At 42.6% G+C, this 25,746-nt stretch overlaps 2 protein-coding genes across 4 annotated transcripts in view; one reads left to right on the top strand and one right to left on the bottom strand.

Moving 5' to 3' along the window:
* Positions 1 to 17,666, top strand: part of LOC102296362 (mitochondrial import inner membrane translocase subunit TIM16) — a 112,577-nt gene extending 94,911 nt beyond the window's left edge. The window contains exons 10-31 of one of the 3 annotated variants that reach the window (XM_014340627.2): positions 6,145 to 6,199; positions 6,305 to 6,362; positions 6,460 to 6,605; positions 6,694 to 6,792; positions 6,872 to 6,976; positions 7,088 to 7,247; positions 7,368 to 7,543; positions 7,684 to 7,792; positions 7,876 to 7,962; positions 8,371 to 8,513; positions 8,736 to 8,840; positions 9,169 to 9,254; positions 9,338 to 9,479; positions 9,563 to 9,652; positions 9,753 to 9,869; positions 10,006 to 10,141; positions 10,278 to 10,369; positions 10,484 to 10,570; positions 14,364 to 14,448; positions 15,325 to 15,461; positions 15,916 to 15,981; positions 17,497 to 17,666. In XM_014340627.2, the coding sequence (XP_014196113.1) occupies positions 6,145 to 6,199; positions 6,305 to 6,362; positions 6,460 to 6,605; positions 6,694 to 6,792; positions 6,872 to 6,976; positions 7,088 to 7,247; positions 7,368 to 7,543; positions 7,684 to 7,792; positions 7,876 to 7,962; positions 8,371 to 8,513; positions 8,736 to 8,840; positions 9,169 to 9,254; positions 9,338 to 9,479; positions 9,563 to 9,652; positions 9,753 to 9,869; positions 10,006 to 10,141; positions 10,278 to 10,369; positions 10,484 to 10,570; positions 14,364 to 14,448; positions 15,325 to 15,461; positions 15,916 to 15,981; positions 17,497 to 17,586 (2,371 nt within the window). In that variant the 3' untranslated portion in view covers positions 17,587 to 17,666. Of the gene's footprint in view, positions 1 to 6,144; positions 6,200 to 6,304; positions 6,363 to 6,459; positions 6,606 to 6,693; positions 6,793 to 6,871; positions 6,977 to 7,087; positions 7,248 to 7,367; positions 7,544 to 7,683; positions 7,793 to 7,875; positions 7,963 to 8,370; positions 8,514 to 8,735; positions 8,841 to 9,168; positions 9,255 to 9,337; positions 9,480 to 9,562; positions 9,653 to 9,752; positions 9,870 to 10,005; positions 10,142 to 10,277; positions 10,370 to 10,483; positions 10,571 to 11,533; positions 13,135 to 13,898; positions 14,045 to 14,363; positions 14,449 to 15,324; positions 15,462 to 15,915; positions 15,982 to 17,496 lie in introns of those variants that run through there. The other 2 variants (XM_014340625.2, XM_005943997.3) reach the window with 2 other exon arrangements.
* Positions 17,667 to 17,856: 190 nt separating this feature from the next.
* The window catches only part of glis2b (GLIS family zinc finger 2b), a 29,194-nt gene continuing 21,304 nt past the window's right edge, over positions 17,857 to 25,746 (bottom strand). Inside the window, exons 4-7 of the mRNA XM_014340629.2 lie at positions 24,234 to 24,389; positions 24,003 to 24,136; positions 23,793 to 23,911; positions 17,857 to 23,368 (exon numbers count right to left, since the gene is read on the bottom strand). Of these exons, the coding sequence (XP_014196115.2) occupies positions 22,626 to 23,368; positions 23,793 to 23,911; positions 24,003 to 24,136; positions 24,234 to 24,389 (1,152 nt within the window). The 3' untranslated portion in view covers positions 17,857 to 22,625. The remainder of the gene's footprint in view (positions 23,369 to 23,792; positions 23,912 to 24,002; positions 24,137 to 24,233; positions 24,390 to 25,746) is intronic.

Below are 25,746 nucleotides of genomic sequence, written 5' to 3'. Positions count from 1 at the left end.
CCAGATGGTTATCACACCAGATATTTTTACAAATCAATTTTATACTACAGTACATATGCCACATTATTAATCTACTTTATGTCTGTACATGTGAGAACAGATAGAATAAAGTCAAAAGTACAATTAAAACCTAGTTGAAGGTTTTACGGTCATTACAGCTGTTACTTTACAGCCATACAAGTGATGGTATGTATTTTGCTCTATGTGAAACTCAGAACAATATCAGATGTCATGAACCTTTTCCCAGATATTCGTAGTGACCAGGGGACAACTAATGTAGAATCGCTGATCCATCAAGGACAAGACAAGATGATAGCTTATTAAATTTAAATGAAATTTGTAGATTGTTTCGGTGGAGTTTAATAAACTGCTTGCTATCTAAAATATAACAGGACACCGGAGTATATTCTCGAGCATCTTTAATCTCTTTTCAACTTTAATCTCAGCCAAACAGATTTACTCAGGAACAAATAAAATACTAAAAAAGCCAAACAATAACATTTTTAAGTTATCTAAGTGACTCATATATCATGTTTAACCTGAGTAGCGAAAGACCGCGGTGGGTTTGAAGACGATTTGCGGGGAGTCCGGTGTTCTCACGGGCTCTAGTGAGCCTTGCCCCCGGCTCGCTATCGAGCTAGTGGGTAACGAAAACGTCGGAGCGCTTTTGAAAATATTTGGTGTCTTGATAAACTGAGCAGATATTTGAGGTTTACACAGTTACATTCTTGCCTAAACGTTTATTTTGTGACCCAGAAAGAATAATGAGAGTAATATTAAAACTAACTAGCTGCCGCCATTGTTGTAAACTGCGCTATGAATTCTGGGACACAGCTGCTTCTTCTTCTTCGGGGTTTAACGGCAGCTGACATCCTTGTACATGCAGTGCTGCCATCTTCTGTTTCAGTCCGTTATTACACTCTTAAATCCTGCTACTTATTCCTGCGTCTTTTGGGATCTTACAAAGCTTCAAACGACGCGTCGACTATTAAATTAGTCGTCGACGATTTTGATAGTCGACGTAATCGTGACTAGTCGACTAATCGTGGCAGCCCTAAATGCTACCCAGAAAGAGGAGGCCTTTGAGGAATATGAAGCCAGCTCAGTTTTTGACATTCAAAGCTCTGAATGTGACTGCCTTTTGCTCTGGGGAGGCCAGTCCATGACTGATAGGGTTCCATTGTGTGTTTTTCTATCCAGGCATGCTTTCACTGCATGAGCGGTGTGTTTGGGATCATTGTCATGCTGAAAAATGAAGCTGTTGTCTATCAGATGGTACTGAGTGATGGATTAAAAATCTGATGGTACATTTCTGCGTTCATATTTCCATCAATATTGACAAGATTCCCAAACCTACTGGCTAAAATATAGCCCCAAACCATGTTAGAGTCTCCACCGTGTTTTACAGATGGCTGTAGTCTTTGTGGCCAAATAGTCCAATAGATAGCTGACCAGCAGGATTGCAGTGAATCAGTCAGATACAGATGGACAAGCTGAAGCTTTCAGTCTGTAGAGGCAGGTGGGCTGATAAAGTGGGCTGATTGAGGGTGAAGGGTCTGTTGATCTGTGAACTCAGAGATAGCGCTGCACCCATCACTCCCACTGACGGGGATGACATAACCAGGACACTGATAAAGAAGATGGGAGTAGGGTGGATGGTGTGAATAAAAGGCAGGTTATATTGTATACAAACATTACAGTGGACACTCTCCACTGCTGTGACTCAAGATAAAGTCAAACTGGCTTTTTTCTGGTGGAACTTGGTGAACTCTGAGTGTTCTTGTCATGAAAAGTAGTATTTTATAGGTCTAGCACATGGTTACAAGCATACAGCATCCTCTACAATTAGCCTCTCAATTCAAGTGAAGAAGAATACTTAAACAGGGACAAAAGGAGAACCCTTTTATAGAAGGATTAACAGCAGCGAGAGGGCGAATTTCAATAAAATAGTTATTAGTTCGAGTGTTTGTCCATCCAGTCTGAATAAGACTACAACAACTGAGCTGGTTTCATATTCCTCAAAGGCATCCTCTTTCTGGCTAGCTCTTACCTGTCATCTGGAGCTTATTGAGCTGTCTACTGTGTGTGTGTGTTTTTGTGCACATGTGTGTTTATAGCGCTAAGGTTAGCCAAGCTTTAAGGCCGTGATCTCACACGACAGAGAAAGGTCCCTTTGAGTGATACAGATCTGGTCGTAGCTCAACCCATAACATTATACCTCCACAGGCTGCTTCCATTAGCTCCACCTATACTCTTTATACTGTAACAGTACTGTGTGTGTCTGATAGCATCAGTGTGACTGGATGTGCCTGCACACTCACAAGCATTGTGTGGGTGTGCATTTTCATATTTCCGAAGAACATACGGTACAAGAACATGCACCTCAGTGTGCTACTGAAAGGACTGTGTGTGTGTGTGTGTGTGTGTGTGTGTGTGTGTGTGTGTGTGTGTGTGTGTGTGTGTGTGTGTGTGTGTGTGTGTGTGTGTTTTGTGTCAATGAGTCTGGGAAGTGCATATATTGGGCTACCTGCAGCTAAAGTTGGAAAGAAACTTCAGGGTTGATGGAGTTCAACCAAGCAAAAATGTCCAGTCACTGAACATTAAGAATGCACACACATCAATTACCCACAACACACAAAACACACAACACACACACACACACACACACACACACACACACACACACACACACACACACACACACACACACACACAATTTCTGCACTTGTCTTTCATCCACATGTCTGCTTGTCTGGCCCTCCATTAGCCAGTTATTCCAATAAAATACACTATCTCATACATTATCAAATGACAGCACATTCTCACAATAATACTATACCTGTGCTGATTCTGACTCACACACTCGCACACACAGACTCACTCACACAGATGTAGGCTGGGGTAATATACCCATCATATCTGCTGGTGATGAAGGCTGCTGTCATGGGGCAGAAGGTTGTTTTATGATGGTTCATTTGGGCCTGCGTGAGGCAGCAGTGTGAGGCGATGGCAGACGAGACAGGAGGCGTGCTCTCTGTGCTCTGCTTTGTGTAAACTCTGACAGGAGCAGAGTCCCAGTGACAGACTGAAGCCAGGGGGATTTGGGAGCACCGGGCGGCTCGTTGCAAATCATTGCAAGAGTTTGAAAGGTGTTGAGATGTTAGTGGGTGTAGATGCGACTGAGAAGAGTCTGGCAAAAGTTAAATCTTTCAAGGCGGGGTTGCTGAGTTGTCATGTTTTCCAGCTGATATTATAATAACTCGTAATAAGTTTTCTCGTTTGGTTTTCTCTTTTTCTTTCTCTTCTGCAGTATTATTTGATGGCTAATTAGTGCATGTGGTTTTAACTTGGAAGCACACACCCAGCACTGGAAAGGTCTTATGTCTGGATTAGCATGTCTGGCTGCGTTCACTGCTACACTCGCACCTCTCCTGAATGAGCCCTGTAATTGTTTTCCTTTCATTCATAATCAGCCCGTGTGATCAGGATCTGCATAACAAGCTCAGTCCTCGCACTTAGCCTGGTGTGAGTCTAACTGCACTGTGTCATTAATAATACATGTATGCATACATCATTAAGCTGCGTAATTAGCCTGTGTATCTTGTAAATCTGTATGCGTAAATATGCACATGCATGCTTTGCGTGAGTTTTCCTGTGTGGGAAAATGCTCTTGTGGTGAGGTGGAGCATGAAATACGACAGTAAACACAGGCCGCTATCAGTGATAAAGCTCCTGTTATGTGGATGTTTGACTTGTACTTTTACTGTGAGAAAACCAGAGATAAGACCTCAGAAAAACTGAAGGCAATTTGGAGAAATAATTGGGGATTGTGGAGGACAAAGCGAGCTCACGGTTGTAAGCAAGTTTGTGTTTTTGAATGAGGAAGGCTTGAACTGGTGAGGGACAGGAGGACAGGCAGCGAGAGGGATGTGGGAATGGAGGTGTTTAAGGTCTCCCTGTGGAGCGTCTCGGATATGGGAACACGGAGTCGGCCTAATGAAGCGTGGCCGCCCCTCGCTGACTTAACAGGCCTGAGATACAGGCAGGGATGTTGGGGGAACAGAGAAGTCACAGGTCTGATACTCGTCCAGTTTTTGATAGAGAAAGAAAGAAAGAGCATAAGAGGATGAGAAGAGCAGGGACCACTCGTTAAAAATAAAGACTTACACCTACTGGATAAACATTTAAGGAACAAAACATTAAAATGACAGTCACGTTGTTCTGGAGGGAGACGACTAATCTTAAAAGGTTTTAAAAGATTATGTTCCTTGATGTGCGCTGGGTCATTTCTGCCGTTGTGGCTTTTGCGAAGCAGCTGATATTTCAACAGGTTTAAGAGCCGAATACTTTGTATGGGAAGAAAATCATAGAGGACTCTTAGTTATTGACGTCATGGGGTTCAATGTTGGGACCGGCAATTTTGTGGTGCCATGGCGGTGCCAGCTTTTTGGCACAAGGAGCAATGCTTTTATTTATTGAATTTTTGCATGAAACTAGTTATAGATTAGAAAGTAGCAGCACATCAGAGGAAATGGGTGAGTGCAGAGTAATATAAAGTGGGTGTGTGATCACCTGTTTGATAGCACTGCAAACCAAGTTTCTTAGCTAAACTGTTAAAGTCTGTGGCTGTCAAACTCCATTCTCAAATTCATCCAAAATACATTCTTTCTCTGGAACCTCTCGCGCATGTACACACGATAAACCCTCGCGTGTCTCTGTTCCCTGTCACTTAAGATACCCAAACTAAGTCTGTCATTATGCTGTCATAGTTGAAGCATTACATCACCAGTCTGTCAGTCTCAGTTGATGTGCAGGCAGCCAAGTGGCGTTCCCCTGGAATAGCACCATTACACAAAGTCTTCATCATAAACCAATCATTCGGACTGCCTCTCCACTTCAATCAGACTATCCGTGGTCTGTAATGGGAAGCGGTTGGATCAGCCAGCACTCCCTGTCCTCTTGTCCCGTCTGTGACCGGCCCTGGAAGCTAAACTGGAAATGGAGATTTAAGAGCAGACACCGAGGTGGAGAACAGGAGATGTTTGTCAGCATTGCCAGTGTTTGCGCAAATGTTTCCTGTTTGGTCACCACATCCAATTGTCCTTTCCTTGCTGATTAAAATGGCTTGCTCAGTTTCCGCAGCCCTCAATCTTCTTCACTCAAATCATGAGAGAAGGCAGGTGACTGTGGCCTTGTTTTCAGCGTGCATGGGTGAAAGGTCAAGGTTGAACTAGAAAGTTTGAACAAAACATTAATGAAAAAGTGTTGATAATAAAAGCTGGATTTGGAGATTTAAAAAAATCTTTTTAATCTAACAAATCATAATGTTGATAAACTACGAAACTTGTTCCCAGTTCCAGTTCTCCTCCCCGCTCACCTCCAGTAATGTTTTGCATTTTTAAATAACATTTGGAATGTCCGGCATTTGCCTCATGGTCTCCTCTCCTCTCATTACTTATCGTCACAAACTTGTTGGTTTTAATGCAGTAACAAGTCATGTTATTATTAAATTTATTTTACCAGGAAGTCCCACTGAGAGCAAAACCTGGCCACAGTTACAACTATTTAACCGAAGTGTCTCTAAAAAGCTGCAAATGCAACAAAAATATAAATTCACAATAAAAAAAATACAAACGCATATTTTAAAAAAAACTTCCAAATATTAAACAGCTTCTCAAAAGAAACATCTGCAAGAAAGTCTCCATCACTGCATTCCTTATTATGCTTTTAAATTCACCAACAAATTTAGGCTTTTCTGTAAATTATTCCATGTTCAACATGAATAGTGAGAAAATACTGGTTTCTCGGATCTCTCAGAGCCGTAGCTAGCCTCAGGACTCTACTGCCTCCTTTACCAAATAAATGGGCATACTACACCATCTAGTGGCAGCTCACTAATGCTTAAACCCAAAGAGGACTTGAGTGTATATAATTTTGAATGACAAGCCACTCTCTGCTGAGCCAGAGACAGAGGATTGCCATAGCAGGTAGCTCCCCCTGCTTTGTTGTAGCAGAATCTTATGCCTTCCTGACCCAACCCTGAAGGGATTTGAACCAGCTCCCTTTCATTTACCAAGCAAATGTGTATATCATTTTGAATGTCAGCTTCTAATGTCTCTTTCTCTCTTGTCTCTTTTCTTTCAGGACACTGATCCCACTATTTGATGAGGACACAGGTCTGCTTCTACTGGCTGGCATGGTAAAAATATATGCTTGAATATTAAATTTGTTGTTATTGGTTATGTTTTTAAATATCAGCTGGAATGACCACACCATTAACATCACCTCTCTGATTCTTATGCAGGGAAACACTGGGATCGATTGCTTTGAAGTCTCTTCCTCCGAGCCTTTCCTCTCTCAAGGTGAAGCGCTGTTTGTTATCTGTCTGTACAGATGTCACAACCAGTCGTCTTTCCTAGTATCCTGATCCATCTCTTCTTCTAATTCTCACATCCACAGTCAGCCACTGTCTGACGGATACCTCAACAAAAGGCGTTGCCCTGGTCCCCAAGCTTGCCTTGGATGTGATGTCCTGCGAAGTTGTGCGTGTGCTTCAGCTGACAGACAGCTGCATCCTGCCGATCAGCTATCAGGTCCCTCGCAAGGTGTGTAGATGCACAGCAATACTTACAGCTCGCAAATAAAGGTTATGGACTTATTTTAAGTTCTCCGTGTTCATTTTTTGTTTTCCAGAATTCAGGTCACGAGTTTCATGACGACCTTTACCCAGACACGGTGGGCACAACCCCAGCCATGTCTGCTGAGGAGTGGTGGAAGGGAGGGAACAAGCAGGTACGAGATCCCTATTTTCAAAAAGCTTAATCCAGTCTTCACGCTGCACAGGAAGCTCAAGCTGTTCGTTTTATTGTAGGTGGAGAGAGTTAGCCTGCACCCAGACAAACGTCCCAAACAAAAGGCAGCACCAGCAAAACAGACACCTGCAAAAAAGGAAGTGGCCAGTGGAGGGAGCAAGGAGGTGAGATGCACAATTATTCAGAAGATGGGCAAAATCTCCCAATTTAAACTTGATTTTCTTTTTAAAATACCAGTGGATTGAGGATAGTAATCCCATCTCTCTTCCCCGCAGGATCAAGCTCGCGACTGCTCTACCTCCAGCAGTCCTCTGAGCACTCCCAGCAGCAGCGCCGCACCATCTCGCTCTCCTTCCTCCACCTCCGGCCTCTCCTCAGGCTTTGTTCCCAGCCCCAGTCCCAGCCAGAGTGCCAAGGCTTTCCAAAACCTGATGGGTAAAAACAAATTAAAAAACACAAACGCACACTCTTAATTTCTCCTTACCCATGTTGGCGTTTTATCTTTCTTTACACAGTAAGCTGTTAATATTGAATTATTGTTATTTTTTTATTCAGGGCCAACTTCCAAGTTCCGTCATATCCAGGGGACAGTCATGCACCGGGACACGCACATCACCAACATTCGTGGCCTCAACCTGACCACACCTGGCGAGTGTGACGGTTTCTGTGTCAACCGCCAACGTGTGGCAGTGCCCCTCGCCATCTCCGGGGGACAGATTGCCATATTTGAGGTACAGCAGCAGAAGAAAAATAGAGGGATGTTGTTTAATAAAACTGCAGATCCCGTTTTCCCCTGTAGTTAGTTATATTGAGAAATTAGACATTTGTGTGCTGTATCTATGTGTGTGAGTATTTTTAATCCTTTCCTCAGCGCTCCCAGCCTGGCAAACTTCCAGATACAGCCCTGCCCACCATCCAAAACTCTGTCAATGTGGCTGACTTTGCTTGGGACCCCTTTGACACACATAGACTTGCTGTCGGTGAGTGCATATGCACTTTAGGGTAAATTGGAAGTGTCTCAGTATGTATTTAACCTGCTTGTCTCTCTCTGTGTGCATGCTAGCTGGTGATGATGCTAAGATCCGGGTTTGGCAAGTACCAGAAGGCGGGTTGAAAGAGACCCTAACTGAACCTAAGATCATCATGCAAGGTAGAGTTTTATTTATTGCAAGTTAGAAGGTATGCAGATGTTTGTACTGCGTGTTCCCTTGCAATACACTTTGCATTCCCTCCAATCTGTAGTTTACAGAAAAAGAGAGATGATCTGAGAGTGCATGTGGTGCATTTCTCTACTGAAAAGGCAGAACTTTAGCCAAACTGCCACTGACTGCGAGCAGTCAGTTAGTAGAGAGCCTGGTGAAGGAGGTCCTAACTGCAGTGATACCAGTTATTTTGTGCTTTGGTTACATTGTGATGTTATCGACGGTACCTGAGATTGCATCACAGTTAAAGTGAGGACATTTAAGTTTGAGTTTCAAAAGTAGTTCAAAAAGAAATTCGCACCACGCTCCTTAACAACATTACAGACAATACTGACTTCTGAGGCGACACTTTGCAGGCCACACAGAGAAAATCTACTCCATCACGTTCCACCCTCTGGCCAGTGGACTCCTGGTTTCATCATCATATGATCTCACAGTCAGACTGTGGAACCTAGAGACCGGAAAACAAGTCAAAGTTCTCGATGGACACCAGGACCAGGTGAGTGATCAAGAAGTACATGAGGTTAAATACAGAAACACTTTGTGATTTCATTCTGTGTTTAAGAAGCCAAAGAAAATGATGCCGTATGTGCAGACTGTCTGCACCTATTTGGATATCTGGATCAGTTTCCATACAATGTCCTGATGAAAACCTGATCATCTTAAAATTCCTGATTTCTTCTTCATCTTCTCTTGTGCTCCTCTTTGTGGATCTCATCAGGTGTTTGGCATGGCGTGGAGCCCAGATGGGAAGCTTCTGGCTACAGTTTGCAAGGATGGGAAAGTTCGTATCTACGATCCTCGCAAATCCACTTCACCTGTGCAGGTGTGTATCACCAACTTTCTAGAAATGATTTGTGTTTTGTGAAAATCGGATAAGATCGGACAAATCCACACATCTGAGCTTCATTTTTGAATTCTAGTACACTAAGAAACAGACTCCTACAACATATCGACCTGTTGTGCTCATTTCCAGCTCTATATTTGATATTCTTGGGCTCTACTACAGTAGTTTCACATGATTTACAGCTCAAAGAAATGCTTGCATGTATTTTCGCCAGGTGCTCAGATTTCCTTCAAGCCATTAAGTCGTTAAGTCTGCCTATCTGGGAACACCGACAGACACTTGCATGCTAATTTCGCTCTTCTTTCAGGAGGGCCCGGGGCCTGAGGGCCACAGGGGAGCTCGTGTGGTGTGGGTCTGTGATGGCAAGTACTTGCTGGTGTCTGGATTTGACAGGTACTGCAAATGTCAGAGAGTTTTTAAGCAGGCAGGTTGTTGGAGCACCAACGAGAAAGTCACTCCTTTTCCTTCTTCTACAGTCGCAGTGAGAGAGGACTGTACCTGTACTCTGCTAGCTCCCTGTCCTCTGGGGCCGTATCCAGTGTTCCTGTAAACGTCTCCCCTTCCACGCTGATCCCATACTATGACCCCGACACCAGTGTCGTCATCCTAACTGGAAAAGTGAGCACACAAACAGAAATATTTACTCTCCACAGCCATTGTTCCATGAAATAAGATTTAACCTGACTGTGTTTCTTTGTCAGGGTGACACCAGAGTGTACATTTATGAGATCGTCCCTGAAGATCCATATTTTATTGAGTGCAGCAGTTTCAATTCTCCCGAACCACATAAGGTGTCACAATCGCTCCCTTTATGTTTCATCCATTGTTTTCCGCTTCTTTTTAAGTTAACTGGATATCGTTGAACTAAATCAAAATGTTTCCTGTTTGCAGGGTTTGGCCTTTCTGCCTAAGACTGAGTGCAATGTTCGCGATGTGGAGGTAGCTGTAGGACTGATGCTCACCAAGACAACCATAGAGCCAGTGGCCTTCAAAGTGCCAAGGGTCAAGGTGAGCCAACTGCATCACCTTGTGGCCAACTTGGAACATTACATGCTTTCCCCTCCTGATGCTTTTTCTAAAAAGTAACTGTAGCTCTTATTAGACGCTGTATACCTAATTGTGTAAGGCTTTTTTGTGTCTCCAGAAAGAGTTTTTCCAGGATGATGTGTACTCAGACACAGCGGTGTGGTGGGAACCAGCACTTACTGGCTCTGCCTGGCTCTCCGGCTCCAACGGCCAACACAAAAAGATCAGCTTGAAGCCTAAAGACATGACGCCAGGTGCAGGCAACGACACAAAACATACACACACATGCCCTTATCTAGCATGCCTGTCACTCCAAATCAAGATTCTTACATCTACAGTCTGCGTGTCAGCACTAGACATGTCTTGGTATGTTTATTCCCCATCCTCTAGTGAGTGAGGCCCCCAAAGAGGCTCCAGTGAGGAAATACCTTCCCTCATCTGTTTACCTGGAGGAAAAAACTGATGAACAGAAGAAAGACGAGGTGAAAAGAAGCTCAAATACTGTATACTTTTATTTCGAATAGATCTCCAAAGTTTAAGTATTTAATACGTATTCAGTACGTAATAAATTATTAATAAATGTGTGTGTGATCCAGCTTCTGAATGCCATGGTGGCTAAGCTGGGAAATATGGATGACCCACTACCACAAGAGTCCTATGAGGGGGTGGATGAAGATGAGTGGGTAAGTGAATGTGATCAAAATATGAATGTGTGACTTTGATCTTTCTTTCATTCTGAATAAATACTGATTGGTTCAAAAATGCTGATGTTGAACTAACAGGAACACATTTAATCAGTCAGTCAACCTCAAGGAGCATCAATCTCTGCAGTTAGGAAGTGTAAACCACTGTTTCACTTGTTTTGGCTCAAATTAAAGTGACAACAGGTGCACTGTGCAACATTGTGTAACACACCCTCAACACTGGAAACTGTGCTGAGAGGCACGGCAAACAATCGGGAGAAGCCGGACAACCTGAGCAACCTGAACGAGCTGCAGGTGCCGTCTCGTGTTACCAGTAATGACAGCGCAAAACTTGAGAAAAATCAGTCAGGAGTTGATAAGGAGAGCACCGTGGTGTGTCGGCACCACCTGCAAAACCATTCCCTTTTAGGCCACTATAACTCTCATCTGATTGAGCATGTGTGGGTCAAAAGGCTTCAGAGGCCTGCGTGTCATTTCCTGTCATTCCTTCCTATCCACTCTCTACTGTCCTGTGCAATAAAGGCTAAAAATGATAAAAACATCCCCTTTTTATGGATGTCTTGTTGTTTTCTCTCCAGCGCACCTGTTTTCACTTTAATTTGCACCAAAGCAGATGCGATGCACAATGAGTCACAATAGCTTATGCATCCTAACTGGATAGATTGTTATCGCTGAAGTTTAACTGACTTTGTGTTACACTGTGACAGTCAGGTGTTCCGCTGTTTTTAGCATGGTGTTGAAGAGGTAAATTCGGATTTCTATTCCCTTGCAGCTGACCCAGAAAGCTTTATGACCAATAAACATGGATGTTCTGTCAACACTTTTTTAAATGCATTAAATAGTTTGCTGTGATTACTGTCAGACAGAAGGGTCAGTAGAGACTGAAGGCAAGTTGCAAGCCAGGGTTGTACTTTTGCTAACTTTTGTTTCTTTGTCATTTAGGACGATTAATGGGGATGTGCCTTTGGTCCAGTCGCCGTGCCAACAGCAGATAGAGGAGAACAGCTCCAGTGTTATATTGCCAGTCACTTCATCGGTGTACATCTCAGCTCTCATCTCTGAGCACACACAGATTGCTGCATCATTACTGCACAATAACTCCATCATTTTTTGAAAAAACAAAACTCCTTATCTTCTGTACAACCTTCTGGTTTCAGTACTGTATGCATGATATCATCTGTTGATCTCTATATCATCAAATTTGATTTTTTGAAATCATTCTGGGTTAAAAACATTTTTTTGTGTGCATAAAGAAATAATATCACTCTTTTCACAGTATTAATGGGAAGAAATCACCATCCAGTACAGCAATATTTATCAGGATATACAATGAAGCCATCTCAGTCATATTGCTTTAGAACAATCATAGGAACAATAATAGTGCTATATGCTACATTACCAGTTAACTCTGAGTGCTCAAAACCAGGCCGACCCGTGGTTTACTCTCACACCAAGCAAGTTTTAAATATCACACATGTACTTTTCATCTGTTTTCTCTCTGTGTGATCATGGTTTGATAATGTGATACACGCTAGCAGTATCCTGAAGTACAAAACAAAAAAAAAAGAAAATGTTTGTTTAGGTTTACATGTCAAAAAACAACCTGTACCTACACAGTGGACCACTGCTTGTATTTTATACTGGCCAGTCATGGCAGCGTGCTCAGCTCTGCAATAAAAAATGTTATATGGCAAAAAAAAAAAAAAAAGATTTTTACGTCACCCAGCTGATAAAACCAATTGTCTTCCTGTTAAGTTGGGTTAAATCCACACGCTCACACATGCACAAGCACAAGTTTAGCAGCAAAAATCCACGCTGAGGATAAAACAGGGTCGCCAGTTTTCATGTTTAGCCATGAGCTGGAGTTTCTATTTACAGCAACATTACGTTATCTTCTCTTTATTAGCTGATATTAGCCTCGGAAGCCATTCTAGCATAATTAGGTGCCAGGTACATATGGTTCAATTTATGGCCAGTAGTAGTCTCATAGTTGGCGATCAAAGGTCAATACAAATAAACCACTTCCTTTTGAGTTTTAAGACAGGGCTTTATATACTTAAGGATGATTGTGTCTTTCTTTTTATTTATCGGGCAGATTAACTTTTAATTTAGACTCTTGTCGGTGTTCTGACTGTTTCGGGGATCTCCCTCATTAAATGAGCTAATTTTAGTATCTAATTTTTCCTACTAACAACTTATGATGGTGTTAATTAGACAACAGTACAGTATTAATAATTTACAATGCAGCCGTCATGTAGTTTCTTTGTAGAGCTACAGCGGTACCTTCAGTAATTCAGGCTTGATCTCACAAAGTTTGTTTACAACCTCTGATGGACCGAAATGTTTACTTTGCCTAGGTGTCGTCAGGTTTTTTGTGATGTATACTGTAAGTGCTTGTGATTCTCAAAGGCCATACTTTTTCTTCCTACTTTTGGATCAGATAAACTTGCCTTCCATTTGTTTTTATACAGTGAGTAAAGGTTTGTTTTGTTTCTGTCTTACTTTTTTCAACATTGTCTTGCAATAAACACCTTTTAAACTCATTTCTGCTTGTCTCTCTATGACTCTATGACTCTATGACTAAGAAAACTAGTCGATATGTGATTTTTTTTTTTAAATCCCCACTAACATTTGGTTTAATGTCCCTTAGCAAGGTTTCGTTTCCATCAATAAGTTTCTGGGATAATTCTAGCTGAATTTTTGACCACTGTACTTGGCAGAATTGGTAGAGTTAGTTTAAATTGGACTTTTAAACTTTTAAATCTAATCCACAAATATAAATAGCTTTGAGATTTGGGTTTTGGGAAGGCCATTCCAGAAGTTTAATGTTAGCCTACTTTATCCTGATATGAGTTTGGAAGCATTATCCTGTTGGAACGCCCAGTAAAAGAAATCATTAAAAGCCCCAAGTACCATAAAATTCATGCCCATGATGGTTAACAGTAGCTGCAGTTAAACTGTATTTGCAGCTTCAGTTCATTATAACTTCATATGTACTTTATTTTGTTTGGCCTGACTTTTTCCGTCCTGTGTTAATTCACATCACCAATATCCCATTTTGTCTTGTGAGTCAAACAGTTTATAAACTGCGTTTTTCAACATACAGTTATTTTTTTTTAGCACTTAAGTTATTGAATTATTTTATTGCTCATTATACAGTGTCAAGGAACATTTACCAACATATTTATTTTAATCAGTAGAGTTTAGTCATGTATACTCGTTTAATTTTATCGTCTTACTGTTTTGAATGAAAACTGCACTTTGACTTCCCGACCAGCAGGTGTCAGTGTTCAATTTTTCTCCGTCCAGCCGAGCCGTCTTCAATTTGATATTGTCGACTCTTCCTTGAACTCTGACCTGTCTGTAACCTTCAGCGTGCATGTGAAAACATAAGAGACGTGCTGTTAGCTGAAGCTTTATTAATATTATTATTGTTGTTATTATTATATCATGGTAAGAGTACATTTGATACTTTTTGTGTTAATGTGCCAACACTGTTAGAGACTGCGGTTATTCCGGAAGCTTTCCTTGTGTGTTTGTCGCACATAAGACGTAAGACAGCTGTGCCTCCTCTTCACTGAGAGGTCTTTAATTTGATTTAGGGTTAAATTTAAACAGTTTTTAGTAAAGTCACATCCAGAAAGGATGTAGACGTGTGTGGAAAGCGTGTCGCTGTTTACAGATGTAATGCAGGTGTTGTTGACTGTAAAGTCACTTCTGGGTGTTTTTTGTGATTAACTGTCATTCCTGATGTTTTTTTCTCCTGTTGTAGGCTAAATATCTCGCACAAATCGTGGTGATGGGAGTTCAGGTGGTGGGACGTGCATTCGCTCGTGCTTTGCGACAAGAATACGCAGGTATGACCCGGAGTTAGTCGATTATTCGATTCTTGCGCAGAATACATTGTTACAAAGTACTAACCTAGTTTAACACCTGGCATAAGGTAATATAAGAAGTATCAGTTTACTTTCAGTAATATAGGGCCACACCCTGGCTGTAAGGTAAATTGTGCACACCATTATAGTTTTAGTTACCTTAGAAGCACATTTTGTAATTTTCAGACAAATGTTGCACACAAAGTCACAAGTCTGATCAGCATTTTTTTTTATCACCATTACATGTTCACTGGCCTCATGTCTGCCTTTAATTCTTCATGGCATAGGTTCACGAAGCTGCTGTAAATATTCCTCAGATCAGTTCTCTATTGGATTTAGATCTGAGGACTGTTGGAAGCAGGGAGGGATGGACATGGTCAGCAACAATACTAAATTAGCAGCCGGTGTTGTCTTCTGCTGCTGTAGCTCACCTGCTTCAAGCTTTGATGTGTCCTCTGCCTACCTTAGATCTAATGAGTGATTCTTTGAATTACTGTTGCTTTCCTGTCAGCTCCAAGCAGTCTTCCCATTCTCAATGTTGATGGCCTCGGGCATCAGCCAAGTACTTTCACCTAGACATCAGCCTGGATATTTTCTCATTTTTTAACATTCTCCATAAACCCTACGTATGGTTATGTGCGAAAATCATAGTAGATCAGCATGCAATATTTGAACTTCAGCATGTCATCTTGACCACATCTGCATGTCTCAGTGCATTGAGTTGTTGCCATGTAATTGGCTGATTAGATAGATCCTGGCGTTAATTAATGGGAACTAATGTACCTAAGTGGCAGGTAGGTGTATGTGTGTCTGTGTGCATGTGAATCACATTTGTTTTTGTTGTGTTTTGCTACACAGCCAGTCAAGCTGCAGCGCAGGCCAGGGGCCGTTCGGGTCAGGAGTCGGCCGCAGCCTCCAGCATCACTGGAATTAGTTTGCAAGAGGCCCAGCAGATCCTCAATATCTCCAAACTTAGCCCTGAAGAGATTCAGAAGGTACAGTCACACTAGTGATCCTTTTAGATCCTTTTAAGGTTGAAATTGGTCTGGAGATCTTAGAAGCTTTTTTTTTTTTTTAAATACCAGCTGATGTGGGAGCTTTTTACTCTTACACAGTTATTAAAACAAATACAGTAGTTTGGTTAGTTTACCGTCAAAGATTGCATGGAAGGGAAACCATCTCTAAAGTGGTCATCAAGTAATGGAATTTTTTTTTAGCGTTTGCTTAACACTAGAACACTAACATCGGGTATATTTTACATGACAATTCCCATCAACAATACACGGCAAGCTGAAGTACTTTTCTTTTACTTCTGAATCTCTGATGTCATGTCACTGATGTGATTTGATAGAATATTTGGTTAAAAAGTGTGTGTTTCTGCTGGGAATAATTAAATGGAGTCAGATGCTGTCACTAGAATACTAACACTGAAGCATTTCTCTTCACCAGAACTACGAGCACCTTTTTAAAGTCAATGACAAGTCAGTGGGCGGTTCCTTTTACCTACAGTCAAAAGTAAGTGCTCTAAACCTGCATTCACTTTCACTTTCCAGACATTTTTTTAAATGTGTACAGTTAAGGCAGCATGAACATAAAAATTGGTACATTGTTTTTGCTTGTCTAAATATGAAATCAGCACCAAAAAATAAATAAATAATTAAAAAGTACAATTTTATACCTGTAGGTGTCAGAGTTTTGAGTCTCAAACTCGGATCTTTCTTCTGCCAGATATTGTGTAGACAGAGCTAGCTGTTCTAAAAGGTTTTTTTAAACTGTTGCAAAAGGCATTTTCACCCTTTTTTTGCTGTTCTCTTGGGTTCTGATGATGCAACGACGAATCCAAACAAACCAAAAGGAATCTCTGAGAACATTTGCTCCACTTATTGGTCAGATGTGTCTGAGAACTGAGGAAGTATGGAAATAAAAGATATATATCATGTCAATTTAAAGTGGCACAACATCAGAGTTGGCATTTGCTCATAATGGTGGAAATGATAGAAATACACCAAAACCATAACTTTGCTCTTTGTGTTGAATTTCCGCTCATTCACACTTTGCTTGGGGAAAACACTCAGCAGAATAAAGTAGTTCATGTTGATCATGTAGCACAGATCATGTGACGGTTGCAGGTTTCAGTGCCCTGCCTTCTTCCACAATACAAAGTTAACTGGTCATACGAGCTGTTTAGTTCCTGAGGGAAAACTAACCAGTCTGATCAGACTGAACTAAAGAGTGATGATGTTAAACGACTCTGATGCTGACAGATTCCCTCAGAAACTGTTTATTCTCAGAGATGCTGTTTGTGTTCAAAATACCTGTTTTAATATATTTTTTAATTAAATTATAAATACACTGTTTACTATATTAATCATTCACATTGAGTGAATCCTCTCCATGGTGAGCGCACAGTGCTGTGGGAAAGTATTTTCCCTCTTCCTCATTTTTTTGTTTTTGTTTTTTTGTGTACTTGTAACTTCCAAAACTTTTATCTTCTATTTTTCTGTTCCCTAAACTTTTAAAATTTCTAGATTAACATGCAAAAGATAGATAATATCGATCTATCTTTGCTTATTTTCTCTGAATTTTTAACTTGAAGGCATCAAAATGTGTCCGTTCCAGTTACGATGCAAACGGTTGTAGTGGCAACTTGATTTAAAAACTCCACTATGTTCACATGAAAAAAAGAATTGCCACAGGCTAAAGACAGAAAAGTCACTGTGGGGCAGATTTCACTGGCTGACTGGTCAGATCGGACCAAAGTTCATGTTTGAAAGCTCAGTGTTTTTTTTCGCTCTCAGGACCAGCCTGATAGTTTCTATGACAGATGTGCAAATACAAACTTCTCACTCCTATTTTAGTCTTCTCATTGAATATCAAGTAACACGTGGGTGGAGTCGACTCTTTGTAATGAGTAATGTTTGACGTTCAGTCAGTTGCTCTGTACTTCCTCTTTACTGTGACTAATTTGTATTTTAAAAACATTGAAGTCACCTCTTTCTCTTTGTCATCACTGTTATTGTTTGTGTGTAGGTGGTGCGAGCAAAAGAGCGTCTGGACGAGGAACTAAGTATACAGAAAAAAGAAGAAAAGCAGCAATCACAGCAGAACACGGAAACATGAAGGACAAAGCGATGCCCGGTCTTTCCTCTCCCCATCCTCTGTAAATTATAACCCAATTAAAAGTCTTCTCCTTTTCTCTAGTTTTGACTTTGTGACACTTTTTTTGCCAAGCAATGAGGTGCAAAAAAGGAAACTATAATTCTAAACATACAATTTTAGCTTATGTGCTGAATTTAACTGCATCGAGTTGAATGTTAATCAGGTTATTCTGGGTTGGTTTTCACCTGTTTTAATGTATATGTGAGATAGAAATGAAAATGCACACAGAAGTATCAAATGCAGCTTTATTAAACATTTTTTTGTTTTCATTGACATTATTATCAATATCGTAATAAAATTCCTCTAAAACAGGAGAACGCCGCTATGTTGTACCAATTGGAGACTTTTACAACTCTAAAATTCTGCATGTTCGACCATAGAACATGACGCCAGGAAAAAAAAATATATTTTCATATAATCATTTTCTTTTTCATAGTGTATAACTTCTATATTTACCTATAATAATAAAAAGGCACTTGGAAAAATTAAAATACTGACATAATATCTCACAAATGTGCAAAAAAACAGAACTTGGAACAGGCCTTGCGTGGCCTTAGTCTTATCATTAACCCTTTGTGCAACGCCGTAGCGCTTTCGGTCAGCGGCACCCCTTTTACCCTGACCCAACTCGCTGACAGCTTTTTGCCCTGGATTTCAGCTCCACGTGTCTCAACGTGAAGTGTTAAAATCTGCAGGAACGCGTACCACTTTTTCTTTTTATGCTATATGAAAAATAAGATTTTAGAATTCAGACATTTTAGCGACTCCGAATGACTTTTTACAATGACTTTGTTCCCAAAAACAACCGACGAATAACGCACTACGCTGAGAAAAGACGTGACAGCATCACCTTATCTACACTCGCTATGAAGGGGGGAGGGGGGCGGTTTATTACAGGCTGAGCTCAAAGGGTTAATGGATCATACAGCTTATTTAATATTAAAGATGTGTGGACCCTGGAAGGATCCGTGTCAGTATCGTTCAGACTTCTGCAGCCACGCAGAGTCTCTGTCCCTGGCTTCGACCAGCAAGAGGAAGAGACAGACAGGGGAGGTGGAGGAGGAAGAGGAGAGCCGCAGCATCTGTGGGTTTCACTGTTGCCATGGAAACCGTGTCTAGCCTACTTAACACCTGTTTTGGTGACATCACACGCCAGGATTGTCCACTCAAAGAGCGAGAAATTCTTTTCAATTCAATGCCCACCCGGACTCCAAAGACAGGCCAATGGTGTGTGTGTGTGTGGTGTTTTTTTTGGGGGGGGGGGTCTCTGAGATAATAATGACTAACAAAATTACTGAGGCAGAAACACAGGTAGGCTGTGAATCCTGGTGGACCTGTGAGCAGCACAAACTCAGGCAGGGGGGTTTATACTTGTTTTGTTTGCTGTGAAAGTGGCCTTTTTACTATCCCTGTCAAAACAAGAAAAGCTTTTTGGCCGGGAGGTGGGGGAGTTGAGCCTGTAGGTTTAATCTATAAAAAAAAAAAAGAAAGAAAAAAGCCCAGAGGGCAGCTAGAGTTCAGTGGCCTAGTTTTCTGCAGGCTGGTATGCCTCTGAGTGGCTGCCACATTGGGCACAGCACAGCACAGCGACTTCAGAGCTGAGAGGGCCGTTTGCTGGGGTAGGTGGCCAGATGGAGAGTGGCTGCGCTGCACAGCCATCCTCCACTGGCATACAGCCTCTGCTCTCATCTCTCCCCGTCCCTTGTCTATTCATTTATTCATTCAGCCAAGCCTTTCTCTTTGCTCTCACGCTCTCTCAGTGCTGCCCAACATTTCACAGTCAGATGTTTTCCTTTTTGTTGTTTTTTTGTTTCGGGTACTCTCTCAATAAAGACATTTATTATGCTCACACTCCCTCAGTGGCACACACCGGTGTGTTTGTCTTGGAGGACTGTAATGTCAAAGCAGTGGTTCCAACCTTTTGGCTTAAGACAAAAGGGATCAAATCTGCAGTTATGGCCTCGAAATCAGGGTTGCCAGGTTTTGGTAGAATCTGTAAAGTTTTGGAAGTGCTGCCTCTTGTTTGTTCTGCATGAAAATTGCACACATCATTCATTTGAACCCAAACCTACTGAACAGATTACAGATCACTGTGTCTGCCACCTTGTCTTTTTGCACAGTGTATGGTCTTAGTCTTAATATATGTTCAGCAGATCCCCCAAACACTGATACCGTTCCTTACAACACGGTTTCATTTTAACTCTTTAAGAAATTTAACAGCGTCGCCCTTTACATATCAATAAAGACGTTGTTTGACGATCATTAGAGCAGGTTCTATGTTTTTTTCCAAGGGTAGCCTTGGTAAGCTGTATAGGCAGCGCTCACTTCTGATTCAAACCCAGTCATTTTGCTCTGGAAGCAGATCTGCAATATGACAGAAAAGACTCAGATCAAAGAGAAACAAAGGTTACCCATAGAAGGCATCCAAGGGGGAGGAGTTAAGGAGTTTGTGACACTGTATAGGAAACCACACTGAGGACTTAACTGTCTCTGTGAGGTTACGCTCGGGAAAGGCAGTGTGTTAAAGTACATGATAACATACTACAATGGAAAAAATTGGCCATAGGTGTGAACAGTGGTCTGTCTCTCTGTTAGCCCTGTGACAGACTGGTGAGCTGTCCTTTTGCCCAGTAAAAGCTGGGATACACGCCAGCACCCCTACTAATCCTGAAGAGGATGGATGGGTGGATGGCAGCACTAGATGATAGAGATCACTTGAATTATTAAAATGATCCTGAGGGGCAAAAGAATCACACTGGATTCATTATTCTAGAAAGACTAAAGATTATTCACATATAGGTCTAATGGCAAAATAACGGGCTGGCAAACAGACTTAGTGTCATCCACTGATCTACTGAAGCATTTTTAAAGTTTTTAAAAATTATTACCCGACCCTTCAGATTTATAATAATATCCCTTTTGTCTCCCACATGTCAGATTGGGCACCACTGATGCTGGAAAACCAACCAAAGCTCTCCCTCTCTTCGACTCTTCGACCTCTCGAAAGACTCATCCTCGACAGCAGAAAGCTGATTTGCAGAGAAGCCATGACAGAACACAAGAAGCATCTTCAACATTAGAAAAAATGTCTCGTCTGAACAACAGCAAAACAAAAAGAGAGAGAAAAAAACACGAAACAGCAATAACTAAATGTATCGCCCCCTTGGATAAAGTGATGAAAAAAGGAGACAGCCAATGAAGCGGAAGGAGAGGGGAGAGATGGAGGAGTGAAGAGAGAGGAGGGCTGGGGTTTATGTCAGTCTCTTGAGGGAATGTTCCTTGTGTTATGATCCTCCTCTCCCGCTCCTCGACCTCTCTCTTCTGTGCACGCAGCAATCAAAGTCAGTGTCACGGACAATTACTGAGCGACAGGCGTCTGGAAGGACCCACAGCAGGAAAAAAAACGGACTGAGAGCAAAACAACTGATCAAAGAACCGTGTAACATTTCATAAGAACACACAAGGGATATAGTTTGTGATAAGTGCATGTCGACAGCTTTATCAAACCATGAGAAGTTTCCCAGAAGTTAAATGAGTCTTTTTTTGTTGTTGTTTTGTCCATTTTTGCCCCTTTGGACAGAGTAAATTGAGGCAGTTTGCAATAGTGTGGCTTCATAGTCAGTCCAGCTGTATGTGGCACTGAGTGCACAACACCCCCCCGCCCAAACACACCTCCACCCCTCCTCTGTGGCACAATGCGAACATCCCGCTTGCAGTTTTCCAGGTACTTTTGGCACAGCGTGAAAACTTGTTGAACTCAGGACAAATATTCGACCGACGGCTCCGGGTTGGACCTCGACTGGACGACCACCTGTTTTTCACAGCTGGTTTTGGGTCGGGTTACTTAAAAAAAATAAAATAAAATACAAGACAGTAGTGTTTATCGCCACAGTGGCCCTTTCATACGCAAGATGGCCGTGTTGATTCAATTACGAGAAAGCAGCTGGACAATCCAAGAGAAAAAAACAGTGCTAGTTCTGTAAAAGGCAAGCAGGATGTCGTGTGTGTCACGTCCTACTAGGAGGGGGGTTGGAGGGTGTCGGCTACACCACAGTGCCTTAAATCTCACTTGAAAATCGATTGGTGATTGCCAGGTGATGTAACACCGTTTGTCTATGTTATGTCCTCAGTTTGCTCCGTGCCCCTAAAAGCCCCTAGTCTGCACACCTCGTACACATTCTGGTGGACTAGGCTGGTCTGTGTTGGTCACCCTCTCCCCAAACTGGGGACAGATTGTCAATAGTTAGCAGCAGTTTTGAGGTTTCGATACTATAGCCAGTTGACGCTATTATTCGCTGTGTTTAATGGTCTCGTCCCCCCGCACAAATACATTTGAGTTCACTTGCTTTGGTTTGGCAAGCTTGTCTGGATCATATTAATCACAGCGCCCTGCGAGAAATAGGTCAAAACTTTAAAGTGATTTGAGAATCCCCCTGTTTGCCTAAATGTGAGCGCGTCACTTATTTTGTGTGTGTGTGTGTGTATCTCACTGCGAAGCTGGAGGCACACTGTCAAAGTACAGTCTTATAAATACTTGTCAATGAAGGAGGACTTTTGTAAGAACACAGAGCACTAAGACTGTCACTTTCATGGTCCTTGTCCATAGAAACAGCAAACAGGAACGAGTAGAGTATAAAATAAGAGAGGAAAGAGGAGCCTGTTGTAAGGCCTTAGCCATACAAGTTTCCTGAACAGAGCATTTGGGCCTCAAGTTTAGTTTTTTGCCAACAATGCGATAGCCTTCCGTTGCACGCTCATTCTTGTGAGGTGTAGTATTTTCACTTGTTTTGCTGATTGCCGATTTGATAAGTATGCTTTTATTCTTTAAGTGTCTCTATCCCAATGCATTGCCTGGATTTGATTGTGCGAGCCAATCCCTATCACCTTTGACTGCCCAGACCCTCACTATGGCATTGACCCTCCCATCCCGACCCCCTGAGCTCTTCTGGAATGTGTGTTAGTAAAACGTGTGTGTGTGTGTGTGTGTATGTGTGTGTGTATCAGTTGACCACAGCTGGCTTGAGCACCACAGTGCCTGGGGGGATGACGACCCAGGACAAAGGATCATGAGACCCTCCTGTGGAGAGGTTCAGGGCCCCCCCAGTCACCTCATTCTCTGCCTCCTCTCCTTTGCCCTTCTTTGCATGGTGGTTCTGGGCCCCGCACTCGGATGCGGGCCCCAGAACCGGCACCATCGGCAGGCCCAGGGCCGAGGAGGGAAACGCGGGGGAGAGAAGATGGGACTTTGTGAGACCCAGCGGGGAGCCGTTGAAAGAGAGGATGGATGTTCCTCCCAAGCTGCCAGGAGGGGAGTTGGCACAGCCCAGTGTGCTGAGGTCCAGGGGCCGAGAACTGAGTGGGGACAGGGGCAGGCTTCCACCCAGGCCCTGCAGAGCATGGCCTCCCAGGAGAGCAGCCGCTGCCCCTGGGATTATAATGTGGGCTCCACTCACATAGGACAACTCTGAATCTTTCCCACCACCACTAGTAAACCCCCCGCTCTGACTTCCCTTTAACAGGGAGCCCACTCCACCCGAGGAGCCCTGCTCCTGAGTCACAAAGTGGCCGTGGGCTTTGATGTGCTTGCGGAGAGAGCTGGGATCTGTGTAGCGCTTCAAGCAGCCCACCATCTTGCAGTAGTAGGGCTTGTCCACATAGTGCGTGCGTGTGTGTTTGAAGCGGTCGCTGGAGTTGGAGTAGCGCTTGTTGCAACCCTCATACGGACAAATGTAGGGCTTTTCACCTGCAGGGGGAGAGATGATACAGATGTTTAGATTCATTCAGAAAATCTTAAAAATCTACTCCACAAAAACAAAAGCCTTTGTAGGAATTAAGTAGAGACTTTATATGAAGGATTTCACAGCCTCAAGCTGAATGTTTTTGCAGTCATCGTCTTAGTTTTTTGAAACCAGACAGCTGTTATCTATTGACTCTCCAATCACAAGTCAGCCAATGAGCACAGCTCGGTTTAGCCTGCTTTCTTACTCTAATGGAGATCGCCATTTACAAAATGTCATGTTTTATTTAATATGACTCGATAGAAGCCATCAAAAACACAAGCTGACTATTATAAAGAACTTCCTTATTAATTTTTACTTTACAGTTTAATTGTATAGCAAACACTGCCTCAGATATCCGTCAGTACTCACTGGGCTCTGACCACTGACCTGTGTGTGAGCGGTTGTGTATCTTGAGATTCTCCAGGCGCGAGAAGCTCTTGTTGCAGGTGGGACAGCGATGGGGTTTCTCATTAGTGTGAGTGCGAATGTGGATGAGCATTTTGTACCTGCGGCACACACAAACGAAAAAGCTTTAAATCTATTTCTCACTTGTTGAATTTCCCCCCTCAGAGACAAAATGAACCGTTTTCAACTCACCTAGCATTAAACCCTCTCCCTTTGCGAGCACAGCCCTCCCAGTGGCAGCAGTACCCAGAATCCTTTTCAGGTTTGACGTGGAAGTCGTTAACGTGGTCCACCAGGTCTTGCAGGGAGTCAAACAGCAGATGGCACTAAGGGAGGGAAAAGCATTTGAATATAATCTTGTGACAATGCAGTTGTTTTGATTTGATTCAAACTTCCCTGCAAGGGCATCAGAAAAAGCTTTACCTTCTTCCAACGACAGGCTAGCTGTTCATCTGCTGAAAGATCTGGAGAGGATCTCTTGTCACTAGTCTGGCCAATGAACATAGAGGATGGAAGGTGAAGTCCTGTCCCATGTCCTATTGGCACAAAGAACTGGAAGGCCTGTGAGATATGAGAATTCTGGTAAAAACAAACCAAAAAAAAAAAGAGGGAAAACAGCAACAGAGTTATTAAACTGCTGCACAAGCTTTACTGTATATCATAAAACCCAGAAAATGAAAGGATATATGTAAATAAAACTCAGCTGCCACTGTCCATAGTTATGATCGTATAAGGGTGAAACCTTCTGTTTAGTACTAGCTGTTGCACTTCCAGCTTTAAAGCTGTGGAGTGCGCTGCATTGGAAAAGCAGACAGGTGCTGATGGACGTACTGACTGACAAAGTAAAAGTGTTGCTTTTTATCAATGGAGTACTGAACTGCAGATTCATGTCCTTCCCTTCAAAAAAAATCCCTTCCACTTTTCCTCTAGTAGTTTCCCCGCTGTGCACTACAAAACCTCCCTACATCCCTGAGCTCGGCATGAGAGATGTAAGATTCGCTGGATCTCAGCTGGGGCTCAAAGATCTAATGCACCAGCTCACCCACACACACTCATACACACACAGTTTATCTTAGCTCGAGGAGAGAACGGGAAGGATGAAATGCTGCGTTTACAAAGAGCCGCACAGGTACACGGAGATTTCAAGGGGAGCACAGACGGAGAAAAAGGGCGTACAGAGAGATCACAGTCTTCAGTGTTAGAATGCGCAGGTGACAAATTTCATAAAATGACGCCGTTTCCCTGCACTGAGCTGCAGCTCTGTGTGCAAAAAGTGTGTGAGCTACTTTGTAAGAGGTCTTATTTTTGGGTGTGACGGTAAGATAGACTGATAGTCTCCAATCTATATCCACAGGGATAAGTTAAGTGTGTGCTGCGGTGGGTTTGGGTTGGAGGGATGTGAGACTCAATAAGATGTGGGGCGACTGAATGGCCCCAGCCAGCATGCCTCAATTCAATTGCGTGGGAATTGAATTAGGCGGCGTGAGGTCTGCATGTCTTAAATCCGATTATAAATGTACACACCAACATCCATACACACACACACATCATGCCGGCAGGGCCACTGAGTCCAAGTTGCACAGACAAAGGTATTTGTTGGGGACACAAGAGGTGTTTGATAAGACTTTACCCCCTCACTCTGCCACTCTGTCTCACACAGAGGCCTCCCACCCTTTCCATAGCCTGATTCCCTTATGTGAGTGTGACACAACCCGATGTTGTTCCTGATTTGCTGACCCTAGCAGGCTGACTCACTCCTAGCTGTCGACAGGAAAGTGTGCTCACTCACCGCTGCAGTGAGAGACGGTGTTCATTTTAACAACAACTTGGAGGTGAACGAAGAAAAGAGTATGAGAAAATGTGGATTTGGAGCACTTATGTTTGCTTGTCAAAGTGTGTGTGTGTGTGTGTGTGTGTGTGTGTGTGTGTGTGTGTG

Source organism: Haplochromis burtoni, unplaced genomic scaffold (genome assembly GCF_018398535.1).
Source record: "Haplochromis burtoni strain Fernald_Lab_line unplaced genomic scaffold, NCSU_Asbu1 Contig_336, whole genome shotgun sequence".
Classification (NCBI taxonomy): domain Eukaryota; kingdom Metazoa; phylum Chordata; class Actinopteri; order Cichliformes; family Cichlidae; genus Haplochromis; species Haplochromis burtoni.
The sequence above is the reverse complement of the archived record's forward strand: the minus strand, read 5'-3'. Positions and strand labels throughout refer to the sequence as shown.